This window comes from Mesitornis unicolor, unplaced genomic scaffold (assembly GCF_000695765.1).
Source record: "Mesitornis unicolor isolate BGI_N332 unplaced genomic scaffold, ASM69576v1 scaffold31393, whole genome shotgun sequence".
NCBI classification, from domain to species: domain Eukaryota; kingdom Metazoa; phylum Chordata; class Aves; order Mesitornithiformes; family Mesitornithidae; genus Mesitornis; species Mesitornis unicolor.
This window is the reverse complement of record NW_010174521.1, coordinates 122-14461: the sequence shown is the minus strand read 5'-3', so window position 1 is coordinate 14461 and position 14340 is coordinate 122. Positions and strand designations below refer to the sequence as shown.

Below are 14340 nucleotides of genomic sequence, written 5' to 3'. Positions count from 1 at the left end.
GGGTGGTGTTACTATTTTGGCTGGGATTTTTTTTAAGCAGTAGATAGCAGCTGTTTAAGAGGTAAACACGGCAGCTTTGAGTGCTTCCTGCTCTTTGTTTCTCTCATGCACAATTACCCCAGTTCTATTTAAAACATTTGCAAATTTGTCTCAGAGCAATGCAAGAGCTCCATGTGGCATTACGGCATGAGTTTCCTTTGTTATGCTGAGATCACCAGTGATGTATCAGCAAGGAAGAAAATCAACCTAGTTGTGTCAATGTCAGGGAAAAGAAGTATTCATCCAGTACAGAGAACCAGGTGGATGGCGAAGGTTAACCTCACTTTAGGTAAACAGGTTGATTTACTGACTCAAAAGTAAACATGAACTAAGATGATGACGAAGAATATATATTTCTTGAGAACATCACATTTCACATTCTTTCAAATGAGAAATATAACATATGCATTCTTGAATATTCTAAACGTATTCATTAGAAATACTGAAAAACAATCTGTGAGAAAAAATTTATGTTTGAAAATATTTTTCAAAAGAGCATGATTGTTAAAGATGCAGGCAGAAGCAGAATCAGCTCTTGGTGAGTGTTGAATGTAATCATTCTTGTTGGTAATGTGAATATTTATTGGAGGAAATATAAAAATTGAGAATATCACAGTCATAATGTGACAAGGTTTGCCAAGTGACCATCATTTAGCAATGAACAATGGACAGAAGTTCATGTTCAGACCACTAGGTCTGGTTCTACAGCTGTGAGAAATCACTGTTTTCCTTGAGGCACCTATCTGATTTTGGCAGAGTAAGACGGATTTGGCTATGATTGAACAATGGATCCTGGAAACTCTTAGCGGACCTTTGGCCCTTTACTGCCTAATTGGTTAGTTGGATGTTCAATACGAAACAACTGTAGTTACTTATTACAAAAACAGGTAGAAAGGACTATAGAACATACTGAAAATAGATTCCTGGGCCATCAAACTAAAAAAAATAGGCAATTACAGGAAAGACTTAAGCCTTATCCCTGATGAGGTGCAACGGATAGTTGCAGGGAGAGGAAAATTTCAGATAGAGCCAGCTAAATTGTCTCCCTCCCACCCCCAAATGCTGTAAGGATGGCAACTGAACTAATCCCTGGTCACCCAGAGTAGAGCCATCCAGGGCCCTGCAGAGAAATATGTATTCAAAATGCCTTTTCTCATTTGGCTGAAATAAGAGTGCACTTCCTCCTGATGTTTGTAATGTCTGTGAAGAGAACCTCCTGACCAGACTGTGTCTAGGTATGCTTTATGAAGAGTAATTCAGCTTCTGATAGTTTACCTTCAGCAACAGATAGTTCTTGGAAAATCAAATGTCATTATTCTCAAAGTTTCAGTAGAGCTTTCAGAATAATGAATTTATTTATTTTCCAGTGCTACAGATATTTATAGATATAAACCTAATTTTTAAGGTACTTTAAGTCCTATGAAGAGTGGGAAAGTTCACTTTCTAATGAGCCTATGAACAATTGTGAACTCTCTTCCAGCAGGCATCGCAGTGATTATCTTAGTACATTCAGACTAAGACACAAAGCCTATCTATTTGTATTTAGTAGCAACCCAAGAACAGCTCAGTTTTGCTGCAGGAAGGAAGGAAAGAAAGGAAATACAAATCACAGTAAGGACTTTTCCCTGATATGTATATGAGGGAATTACTGGAGGTAGTTTCTTGTCTACATGATGCTGCAACCATAGGTGACTTGCAGAAGGCTTATGAAGTTCCACTTCGTGAATGTGGGACTAAATGACACTGCACACATAGCTGTAGGTAAATGAACAGAAATGCATCACAAAGTCTTCATTCGTAGGCAGAACAGTGGCGTTGCTGGTATGTGCAAAACCCAGCTAAAAGCTTTGACCCATCTGAAATGCACGATGCCTGACTGTTGTGGAATGTACTGCTGTGGTTCGTGAGTATAGAAGTTATGAAAAATAGCAAATACCTCCTTAGCTTACTAGAGAAGATCATTCCTATAGGCTTATGCAACTTATTAACCCCATAACTACTTTCCCTTCACGTGTCCAGTGATGAGCACCTTAATACTAGGTGCCACTGAAAGTAGACCCTTTCTCAAGAAAATCAGAGGGAGTGGTCTTTGCACATATACAGCTCAGCTGAATTACATGGAAGCCTACCAAGCTCATAGCATCACTTTATTTACCTTTGTCCCATTAGCAGATAATTACAAGGATGGGAAACCTGCTAGCCCAAAGCATTGTACCTTCATTTAAACTCATGTGTTTAAGAGGTCAACAGCACCGAGGCACAGCAAGTTTAAATGAGTTGGTTGTGAGGGACTGAAAGAGAGAGCTTACATCTTCTTGTGAAAATTTCCATGTGATCCTCTCATTTCCTGACATAAGAGAAGTTGTTTTCAGACTTCTATGGAAAAATCATTCTTTACATAAGTTTAATTTTGAAATTGTTTAACATTTAAATATATTTTAACAACCTTTAGTTTCAATAACATATATAAATATATATGTTCTTAAAAGTATACTTTCAAATTAATACATTTGGGAATAATTAATAACACTCTGATCAGGTTCATGACTTTTTTTACTTCTTTAAGCACATTCATATTTATTTTCATTGGCTTTCATTAGTCATAGATTTATTTATTTTTTGACAAAAGTATATATCCACAGATAACATGAATCATGTCGTAAAGAAGGTATTTAAAATGTGAAGTGCTGAAGTTTTAAAATAAAGTGAATTTTACATTTTGAACTTAACACTGTCCTTTCCAGGAGTGACACAAACTCTTTAAACAGGTAAACTTTAGTTGTGTTTAGCTGTTTCTATCTATTGGTAAAATTCTATCTCTGACACCCTCCTCTTCTCATACCCTGGAACATATATAGGAATAGAAGAAAAACTATTTTACCAGAGTTCTAACACAAATTGATTGTTAGAGAGGCACTCTAAAACACTTCCCTGAGTAATATAACATATTACTGAAATAGAATAGTTTTATGTCCTATCTTATCTGAACAACTGGAACATAATGAGCACATTAGGAACAATAGGGGGTATCTCTAAACTGGAGCCTGAACAACAAATCTACACTGCAAAGTCTGGGCTTTGGAGGACTGCACTTACTGTGGTTGTCGTGCACTCTGCTGACCCTGTGCAAGAGGTGTGACTTTACATTTTGATTTTCCTTTTCAGTGGAAGAGTCTCAATCTGTTGAGTAATATACTGAGACACTCTCAGTTGTTTAAATATCTCCATGACACTTACAGGGTAAAGAAAACTAGCAAAATAGAGTTTTCATTGTGGGAATGTAACTGGCACATTACAGTTGCTATATAGATACTTCTGTAGGTCATGTTTTATTTTAAGTTGGATTCTTCCAGTTACAAGGTGCAGCTGAAATGAAAATGTAAACCTTGATTTTAGTGAAGCTACTTCAATAAACACAAGTTGCAGAATAAGATCTGTATTTATTTTGGAACAAATACTGTTTACTTTAGGCACATCACATTTAATCCCTGTTTGTGTAAGCAAGAGAAATAGGTTTTTAATCACTTTTTCTATTAGAAAAGAATGGCATCCATTGTGTATTCTAACAGGGTTACATGCTCAGTACAGAAGAGCACGCTGAAGTCATTGGCTATGAAAATGAGTTTGTTAAATAATTTCAGTTCTTAGTCCTTCAGTGTTTATAATAGCTCATAGTTTATATAGCTAATAAAAAAGTATTTTCTGTTTTGTCTTGATATGCTATTTTAACAGTAAAATGTGAAGTTTGGTTTTTTGTTGTGTTTTGGTTTTGGTTTTTTTTTTTTTACACTATAAGCTTCTCTTTATAGTCTTGAGGTTAAAATGGGAGTGTTTTGAAAGCCTTCACAGCCTGATTTAATTCCTTGACTGTTCATCCACAAATTGTCAGACAGAATGAAGTGGATTTCAAGAACTCTCTTTGTTCTTCATATCCTGTGCCTGACCCACAGGTAATCTGCACCTTTTTTCTTCAGCGCTGAATAATTGTGGTGGGAAAGAAGAGAAAATGTTAGGGTCACAAAGTGCAGGCTAGACAGAGATGACAGGTCCTGCCAATTGAGTGCCGGTGTTGAGAACCTGCGAACCGCGGTCTCTGCTTTTTCACATGGATTTGCACTGTATGTTAACAGGCACTCCGCGATGATGGGTTAGGAAGTTCAGCACTTCAGCCTTTATTGCTTCGGCGTGAAAGGAGGAGCAGAGGTTTTAGTATATTTAGCAAGTCCAGAAGTAGAACAGTAGAACATTTGGCCCAGGCCATATACATACATACATATATATATAGAGATGATATAGGTGTGCTGTTGTTCTATGTAATGTCAGTTTTCTAACCTGTGCATATACTAGAGATTTTGCTCTCCTTCTAGTCTAGTGAAAAATAGAGATTACGTGTCAAGCTGAATGACTACTCTTAAATAATGTTGGGATCCTTGCATGTTATTTTCCTAAAATTAGAGACTAGTTGAAGCAATCTGCTTTTTATTTTGCAAGAAGATAATCACAACTATAAGTAAAAAGATGCAGAAACCAACAGATTTTTAATAAAAAATGGTCATTCACAAACTAGCTCTGGAATATGCAGCTGTTGCTTGGAAAAACATTCTCTGAGAATCCATAAGCCTATGTTTCCCAAAGAAGCACATTGTGATGGCTTATAGAAGTGATGAGTATTTGTGGAGCAGACAATAATCTGGAATGCTCTGTATCTTAAAAAGTATTTATCTTATTTCTGCAAAAATATAAACAGAGGTACTGCTGTCATAAAAAACAGTGTACACTTGAGGATTTTTTTTTCAGTTAAGGTTTTTTCAGACACATCACATTTATAAAGGGTTGCAGCTTTAACTTGTTATGCCAGATCTGTTCTCACATGTACATGACCAAATTTCTCTACTGTTCAGTAGGGATAATGAAGCAGTGGATATAATTGCATAATGACAGATATGAGAGGAACAGAGAATCCTCGCAATCATTTCCTGCGAGCTGGCCAGCTTCCAGGCTGTCTCAATGAGCACGCTGATGTAAAGGCAAAATGAAAATAGCTTGTTCTGAAGGGTGGTTGTTGGGGTGGTTTGTTTTTTTTTTCCCATCTCTGATTTGTCTTTGCAGACTAAGGTATAGAAACTATTAGTTGACAGCGTAGTGTTAGTTTTCTCCCGGTAAATTAAGAAGATTAACCAAATGTGGAAATGTATTTTAGCTGTAATCAGCAGATTGGGGACTGTAGTACTTTGGCATCCTCTGTGGTTATGTTCATAATATTATTCACGTTATTCCTTTTCATAATGTGCAAACTTGTCCAGAGTTATCTTACACTCTATGTTTATTCAAAGACAGCAGAATTATTAGATTTTTTTTTCTGTTGGTTTTGTAACACTGAAATATAGAGGCTCAGCATGTTAGCCGTTACGTCACTCCACTTGGCATGTAGTATATTGGCGCAGATAAGAGGAATGCTTGTAACTGCCTTAATCTCTTTTATTATTATTATTATTAATTTTCCTACAGTAAAGGGAGTAGTGAGGCATATTTTACATAATTATGGCAGAAGTGCACAACTTGATGGGTGGTAGTGAAGAAGCAAAGTAATATAAATATTTGCAGAACATTTCTGCTATAACTTAATGCTTTGCATATGAATCTTTATAAAAATCCAAAGTTAGTTTAAAGGAATGATTCCAAAAGACTTCATAGGTCTAGGCATTTTAAGAGCTGAATGATGACTGTGAAGCATCACTGGGAGTATTTGGCCTGTCATACTAAAACAGAAAAGAGAAGGAAAAGTTAGCAGGAAGAAGTTAGCAAATGCTTTGGGAATAGAGGAGGGAGAAGACACAAGCTTTCCATGTACAAGTCTTAGGCTAGACTCATCTAGTCATTCATTTTCAATTGTTGTTTTTCTTTGGCTTGCTGCATTTCACTGGAGATATATTTTCACTTAGCAAATGATTGCAGCAGTTTTATGGAGCTCCTGCAAGCACGTATCTGCTGCTGCTTCAAGCCCCAAAGCAGAGCTGATGGAAGGGAATGCAGAAACAAGTCTCAGTTACTCCATGCAATGTCTGTGGGTTTCATGGAGCTGCTGCAGATTTGTTTCAAGGCAAGCTACCAGTAGTGGCACTACAAGATCTGAGGGACACAAACACATGGATCCATGCAAGCCAACTGTGTGGGAGAACAGCAAAGGACAGCATGGACAGTAACTTCTTAAATTACTATAAGTAGATTTGCTAAGTTACACATGCTGACACTCTCATTTTCCCTTAGGCTAATTGGTAAGTCCACAATTACCCATGCCACTGCTAACATCATGCTTGGAACATGCTTTAAGCACGTTACCAATGTTTTATATCACCTATCTAGTGTCCTCCCTCATCCAGACTTGCACTTCAGAGGTATATAAGAAAGGTTTCCTTTCTCTCCCCTGGCAATAGCTTTTGCCAGTGTCTCCATCCTACAGGCTTTTAAATCTTTTTGCATTTCACAGCTTGCTCTCTTTCATGCTACCATTCCTGAGCTGAAAAATCCTGCTCTCACTCTTTGCCAAAGATGAGTTTTTCCCTCTGCCTCAAATTCTTTCTTAAAATGTAATTTTCCATTAAGCCTTTTGAACAAACCTCCCCAGCTTCCAGACAGCACTTATTTGATGGAGCTTTGGGAGGTGCCACTTTGGGCAGCTGCCAGGCTGCTGCCAGGGAGGCCAGTCCCGCTCCCACCACCCAACTCCACTCTCCTGCCGTTTCCCACAGTTCTGCTTGCACAGAAAACCAACTGAGAAAAAAGAAGCAATCCAGGTTTCTGACCAACTCGCCCTGTGATTGCTGGCCACGGCTGCAAGGGATCAGCAGCAGAGATCTAAATCAGAGTAGCATCACTTCCCTCTACTAAATTACCCTTTGTGAATACCTATCCTATCCCCTTTCTGCCCCTCATACACGAAACATGCATGTGGCACCATGAATAAGGTCTTTTAAAATTTCTGTATGTTTGAGTAGCCCACATCCCATTTTCAAATGCAAATTCAGCATTTTGGCAGTGGTTTCATTAAAATCAGTGGACTTTAGATGGACCTATGTGAAAATAGAGTTTAGATGTCTGAGGTGGTTTGTCCTTCCGAAAGTGTCATCCCTGAACTATACCAAGTGCGTTTTGCTTTCCAGGGAGTGATCCCACAGTGCAGAGCTGCATCTCAGCCTGTCTGACTGAAATCCAATCCTTCAGTGCAAACATGTCATCACTTGTAGTCCCTCATGAAGATTTCAAACTGGATACACTGAAGTTGCAAGGTCAACACCTTTAGGAGCAAAACACAGCTTGCTGCATAATCTTTATACATAAGCTACAGGATATTTTGCTCCTTACTTGCCATTTTAAATTGCCTATTTTAAAAGAGAGTCCAACAATTTTAGTGTTCTGCTTTGGAGCTGACTGCTAAACTGATTCTATCATAATAAAATACATCTGCATAAATAACATGTATTTATGGTGTTTCTACAGAGATTTCCAGTATTAATTTCAGATATCACTTTGCCAGGGGAGGATACTAGTACAATATTTCCTATGAAAATTTTGTAATAGTGTCAAATGTATCTGTGAAAGTTTGAAATGGTAAGCATGCAAACAAACCTATGTTGTCTTTCTCTGAATGGCTGTTTGGCTTTAAATTGGCTCCCGTCACAGAAGCTTTTTTGGGAAGTACTTGAGGATTTTACAAGTCTCTGCATGTTTATTAAAATATATTTTTGAAAAATGTACTGGTTGGAAGTGCATACTTTATTTGTTGGTCAGCATCAGACTTCATTTTAGCATACCCCCGATTATGGTGCATATTTAGTAAACTGCTATTTTAAAATGTTAAACATGTGAGTGCTGGCTTATAACTAATCAGGGGACTGAACAGTGTCTCAGGTAGTTGTTTTTGCTTATGAACAAAATGCTTAACTCAAAGCAAGCAGGTGAAAACAAATACAAGGTGTTCGGAAGGAAGGTTGAACCAGATCAGTTAATGGTGGGCAAGTAATTGGCTTCTTTGAAGTTATGCCTAAATAACTAGTAAAGTTATATAAGCAATATAAGAGCAATTGCTAAATGAGCGTTTTTCCTTCCCGTGTTAGGGGTTGAAAAATGCACCCATCACTCATTAGCCTAAAGGCCAGGTCAGCTAGACAGCGTGAAAAAATACCTGGCACTCAAAGCTCACATTTAGCCTCAAAGCCGTGTCCTGCCACTCAACAGGAACGAAACAGTCGTGCACTCACTGTTGTGACCTTCTTTTAGTTGTAACATAGTGTCAATCACATCGGTCTTTAATCTTTTCCAAGTTGTAACACATATCTCTTGTGCTTTAATTTTGCTTCATTCCTTTCCTGACTTAACTTTCCTCTTCTTTTATTCCTGACAAAAAGAGGACTCTATCTGTCTCCATCTTATACAGTGTTCTACCTGAAATTTGTGATATTCATGACCTCTTCTTCACTTTGCTTGCTTTCTTGACATTGCTTCTATACCTTTACCCCAACAATTTTTAGTCTGTGCTTTCTCTTCTGGGTTTTTCTCTCCAAAATCCCTCTTTCTTTCAATATCATGATTTCTATTTCTAAAGTATCATTTCAGTTATCACTTTCTACCTACCAAGCAGATGATTAGACAGAAGGGGAGAATGTCTGTCATATCCCAGGGCTTGTGACGGTCCCAAAACCTGGCGGCATAAATTGAAATTTGAAGTCCTCAGGTCCTCTCTAACTGTGGGATCTGGGATGTAGTGGTGTCATCTTTCCTGCCTCTATCTTTTGCCTGAGAGAGCTGAATTTGGAAGTCTGTTGCGTTATTCCTTCTTTCAACAACTCCTGTGAGAAGAAGATCTTCCGCACCTTCCTTTAGTTTTGTAATTACTAAGCAAATTGTTTCATTTTCACAGATTTCTATTTTGAATCCTCTTCTCTAGCAGCTTGTTCCAGTTGTCACTCATAGCTTCCAAGCTGGGGGAGGAGGCTATTCACTTGGTAATTTTCACTGCTACATTGACAACTCAAGCTTAAGTTTTCAATCCAAGGAGACTTTGAGAAGTCACTGAGCAGTACAAGAGTAACTGCAGTGGGAAACTCACAGATTCAGGAGGGTGTCTGTTCATTAGCTTACACTCTGTTCATATCTGAATTGTTAGCTTTGTAGACATTTGGATGGACAGTTCCTTTCCATTTTAAACAAAAAAAAAACCCAACACTTTGATTTCTGTGAATTTGATAACTTGCTGAAGAAGCTTCCAGCTTTTTTTTTTTTAGCCAAGTTGATTTTCAAAGCCTGGCAACATATGTTCACACTTGTAGATTCAGCTGTGTCTGTACATCTGATACATTTTGTCTGCCTGAGGAGGGAATTCACTGTATGGTGGTTAAACATGAGTAAATGTAGTATTGTCTTTCCTGTGCTGGTTGTCACTTTTACCTCTCTAGCACAAGCTACCTATGTGTAAAACATGAAAGAGTACATATTACAGTAAGAATATGTTGTACAAGTGCAGAAGACCATGCCTTGTTCTTCAAAACATTTGAAAATTTTCTGAGACATTTTTTGCAGTCCTGTGTTTTTAAAAATCTAGAATCCACAGCCATCATGTGAGGCCAAATAGACTTCTTCAGCTTTTTTCTTATCTGAGGTTGTTGACCTCAGGAGAGGAGGAGAAGGTTACAGGGTCAAAGTCCTTTCCTCCTTGGAGCTTGCTGCTTGCTGGGAGAGGGTTGGCTGGAAAATAGATGTTTTAGGAAAAAGGTTGAGGGTCATGATTTTAATTCTGTTAGGGAACAGCTGGTTTGAGTTTCTTTCCACTTCTATCTTCCCTCCTTTCCTCACAAATCCATGGAGAGAGGAAAATTTGTAACAAAAAATAAAGGATTTCAATATTTTCATGTTTAAAATAGATCATGTTTGTTATAGGACTTCACATTAAGAGAAAGAGGAGGAAATTATTAAAATAATTGAAATCCATTGTTGTTTCAAGCATTGAAGTGAGCTTGATCTAGAGTGCCAGGGGTTTATTTATTTTCCTGCCGAAAGTTAAATTGCTAATATTAATGTTTTTTAGTGGATAAACAATATGCATTATGGTTTTTAATGTAGTGATGGACAAATCTAATTATGAATGTGCTGTATTATTTTGCGTACCAGTCGCTGAAGAAAGGTGGTTTGATTTGGCTATTTCTGTTCAGATTTTCTTCATCTTTGCATACTGCTTTCATACACTAAGACCAAAGAGAGAGAAGGAAACTCACAACTCTCAAATGAATGCCAAACTAGGAACAGATTTTTCATCTGTGCTTCTCTGAAACATTGGCCTCAGGCTGTGTTGGTGTGTGGCTCAACAGCAATCAGAGGTCATAATTTCATTGGCGGTTAGCATCAGGTTTAATTTTTCTAATATGTTACATTTACCAAAATGTCTGGTTTCAGTTACACTTATGCACTGACTGAATCAGCTTTGAGCAGCATGATGTTTTAAGGTACCTGAAAGGCTACAAGAACATTTATGAAACACATATGCTAATTGTTTTTAACCACTTTCCTTTCTAAACACAAAAAAATGTGTTTTTGGAAAGCCATTTAACAGTAGTAGCTAATGATGGTGTGCATTTATTCTAAGAAATGAGCACAAGGAATAGGTAAAATAGTTGTTTTAACAAGACTGCCATCTACTGATTTCCGCAATTAAAAATATCCCTGATGAGTAGATTGTTCATATTTTTTATAGCTTTATTTTTGAGATGTGCAAGAACAAGAAAATTATAAAGTCTTTCTGTCACCTTAGGAATGCGACCAGGTTCACATTGATGACGTGTCTTCAGATGACAACGGTCAAGATTTAAGGTACAAGAGAACAGACCAAGATAAAACATTGCTTTGCAAGTTCCTTCCTGGGAAAGCGATGAACTGCTGTAACGCTTACAGTAGCCCGCTCGCTTTTTAGCTGTTTTAGCCTTTGCAACCCAGCAAAGTGAGTAGCTGCTGGTTGAATGTAGCCTGTTGCCTTTTTTTAATCTGGACGTTTTCTTATCTCTATAGCACCTATAACTTCGGAACAGACGGCTTTCCTGCAGCTGCCACCAGTGCAAATTTGTGCCTCGCAACAGGTGTGCGTGGAGGAGTGGACTGGATGCGAAAACTGGCTTTCCGCTACAGACGAGTAAAAGAAATATATAATACCTACAAAAATAATGTTGGAGGCAAGTGACTCTGTAGTATCTAACAAATACAGATTAGAAGTAGTGAAAGGGAAGAACTTTTAGTTTCTGTTCCTATTTTAACATGGTGATGTTTATTGAGCTGTTTAGTTTGCAGTGTGGCTCAGTGTCTCTGAGCTAATGAAAGCAAAGGAAAATTACAGAAGTTATTTAAGTTCTGTGAAGACATACCCTTATCTTCTCCACAGGTCTTCTTGGTCCAGCAAAAAGAGAGGCTTGGTTACAGCTAAGAGCAGAAATTGAAGCTTTGACGGATTCTTGGTTAACACTTGCACTGAAAGCACTCACCCTTATTCATTCAAGGTGAGTACAAAGAGTATGGGGTAGTTAGGATACTTTAGGGTGTCTGCTAATGATCTAGAAGAGGCTGCCTGGTCTGGTGGGCAAAATGCCGAACTTGGAGGACCTTCTTCTCATTCCTTGTTCTGGTCTGACCATGCCACTCTGTACCTTACTCTCCTGTAAGGTGGAAAAAAAGACCTTTCTTTGTAAGTGGCAGTGATAAATGGTGGAGGGTTCTGATGGGAGGGATAAGGTTTTCCTTGTTCTGTTTTGTTTTGTTAAAAAAAAAAAGGATATTTGCATTTTCTCTTCCATAGGACAAATTGCGTGAACATTCTTGTAACAACTACTCAGCTAATTCCAGCTCTGGCGAAAGTCTTGTTGTATGGACTAGGGGTTGTATTTCCCATAGAGAATATTTACAGTGCAACTAAAATAGGTGAGCTATTTTTATACTGTTGTGATACACTTGAAACTGTAATTCTTAATAAAAAGCTACTGTAGTCTATATTTATTTCCTACCTACGTTCACTGTAGGAAATACAGAGATTTGTAATACCTGATCTCCTGAAACACTTTTCATGCTAAGGCATCCTAAAAGTGCTTTTAAAATGTCTGTCATGAACCAACATAGAAAGCTTCATATAGCTCTGTTAATGCTGTTGCAGCCTTTGTTAGGAGGAAACATAATGGCTTTTTGTGAGTAATTTCTCAAAACTGTGAGGCTGTGTAGCAGTTGAGAAGGCTTTTTAGTAGGCTGTGAGTACAGAACGTGAAGTCTCCCCAGATTAGCAGAAGAAATCCTGTAAAGGTAATTCCTGGCTCCATTTGTTTTCATGGGCTCTGGAGCAAATTTCAGTAAACAATTTACCAGAAGCAAGAATGTTTTGCTGCAGAATGTAATTATTTAAGTTCATTCCTACTAACTGTAATAAGCTTCAGCCGGGCAAATGTTTATTTCTGTTTTCTGGTTCAATATAAAAGATGTTATTCTGAATATGTAGAAGTACGTAGTACCAGATGGCAACAGTGCTTGTAGTTTTTAACATGATTATGACATATCTGTTCTATCTCAGATTCCCTCAAAATTGTGGGCTACATGAAAACATTTTTCATGTGTTCTTAAGTATCAGTAATAAAAGAAGCTCAAATGGCTGAGAAAAAATGGTGGGTTATTTTTGTTTGGTTTTGTTATTTAAAAAAAAAAAACTTGGTTGAGAGTTTTATGTTGAAATTTGAAAGCATTACCATAAAAGATTTCAAACTGTTTCCTGGATAGAAATGTTATGGTACTGTCTGTTGAAACTTTAAAGTAAATTAAAACTTTGAGTTATAATACTTTAAATACACATTTTGATTAAAACTTATTTTAATAAATATTAACTTAGGACTTCAAGGACACAGGACAGGTGGGTATTTTTGGAAAAATGTGTTCAGTCACTGACTGTCACAGGAAATCATGAGATTTTTTGTAACATGACACAATTCATAATTTTCAAGCACCGTTTTAACCTAGTTAGTGTTGGAGGTTTCTTATGCCTGGTGCTACTGTTAAAGGGTGTCTTTGAGTAGTTTGGTTTCTCTGCTGGATAGAAACCTTTTTTTTAATTTCCACCCTATTTGTTTTTACATTTTCATTGTTCTGTAGCTGAAATAACTATTTTGAACAACACTATTTTTTCCTGTCGGTTGCTGTAGATACACAGGTAAGCATGTACCATGACCGAACTAGAGTGATCTTTCAGAGTGGGAACATTTGAGAAAACCTGAGTGTAAGCATTTACTTTATTTCTGGATTCCCAGTATCAGTACCTAGGTGTAGAATTGGAGCACTGGGATCATTTCCCCAGGACTGTGCAGTGAAGTAATGAGCCACATTAATGGATCCCAGTGCAGGGATCCATGTATTGGATTACAGGCATTTAAATCTAAATCTTTTGGATGACCTCCTAAGTCAGGGTGCTACTGTTTCAGGAGCTGTGATTAATCTTGTCACAGGTTGTAGAGAAAAGCTAGAATTTCGACTCAGATTCAATCAGTTCACTGAGTTCAGGATACTGGCAGTGAACAGCTGGTTCAAGAATTCTCTTGATAGGGAAATTCCCCTGAAACCTGTCTCAGATTAGGGAAGGAGAGACGAAAGGTATATTGGAGACCTCTAGTCCACTATGTCTACCATGGCATGTGTACTACAGGACCTCACGGAGCAGATCTTAAGGTTGCCCATCAGCTCCAATGGTGGAGATAAAGCTGAAATTTGCCTCAATTCACCATCCTGTGGGAGAGGCTCCTCTCTCCCAGGAGCTCTAATTATGTATTTAAATTGTTGGGGAGATCTGAGCTAAAAAGTTATTTATTTGATGTCATCACATCACCACCTATCCTGAATACTCTGATCTTTTTCTTTCAGGAAAAGAAAGTTGTTTTGAGCGAATAATTCAAAGATTTGGAAGAAAAGTAGTGTATGTTGTTATTGGAGATGGTGTCGAAGAAGAACAAGGTGCAAAAAAGGTAATGGTCCTTTTTCTGTGCGGAGTCTGAAAGCAAAACTGTCTTTTCTTCAACATGGGACAACATGCATTGACATTTGGGGTTTTTTGTATCTTTTCTTTATGAAATATATTTTGACTGTATCTAGTAGAAAGCTGCATAAAACTTTAGATGATAACGTGCTCTGCTGTTCTCCAAAAGACACATTAAGCTATCTATGTATATTTGATGTATTTCAAACAGAAGCCGGAAAATGGACCCCAGCTTTTGTGCCAAGAACTAATAGTTCTGTTTT

General features: G+C 37.6%; 1 protein-coding gene across 1 annotated transcript in view; it reads left to right on the top strand.

Moving 5' to 3' along the window:
* Positions 1-14066, top strand: part of EYA1 (EYA transcriptional coactivator and phosphatase 1) — a gene marked incomplete at its 3' end in the record, with an annotated part of 80036 nt that extends 65970 nt beyond the window's left edge. The window contains exons 14-18 of the mRNA XM_010181082.1: positions 10841-10899; positions 11095-11255; positions 11462-11576; positions 11873-11994; positions 13966-14066. Coding sequence (XP_010179384.1) covers positions 10841-10899; positions 11095-11255; positions 11462-11576; positions 11873-11994; positions 13966-14066 — 558 coding nt within the window. The remainder of the gene's footprint in view (positions 1-10840; positions 10900-11094; positions 11256-11461; positions 11577-11872; positions 11995-13965) is intronic.
* Between the last annotated feature and the right edge of the window lie 274 nt (positions 14067-14340).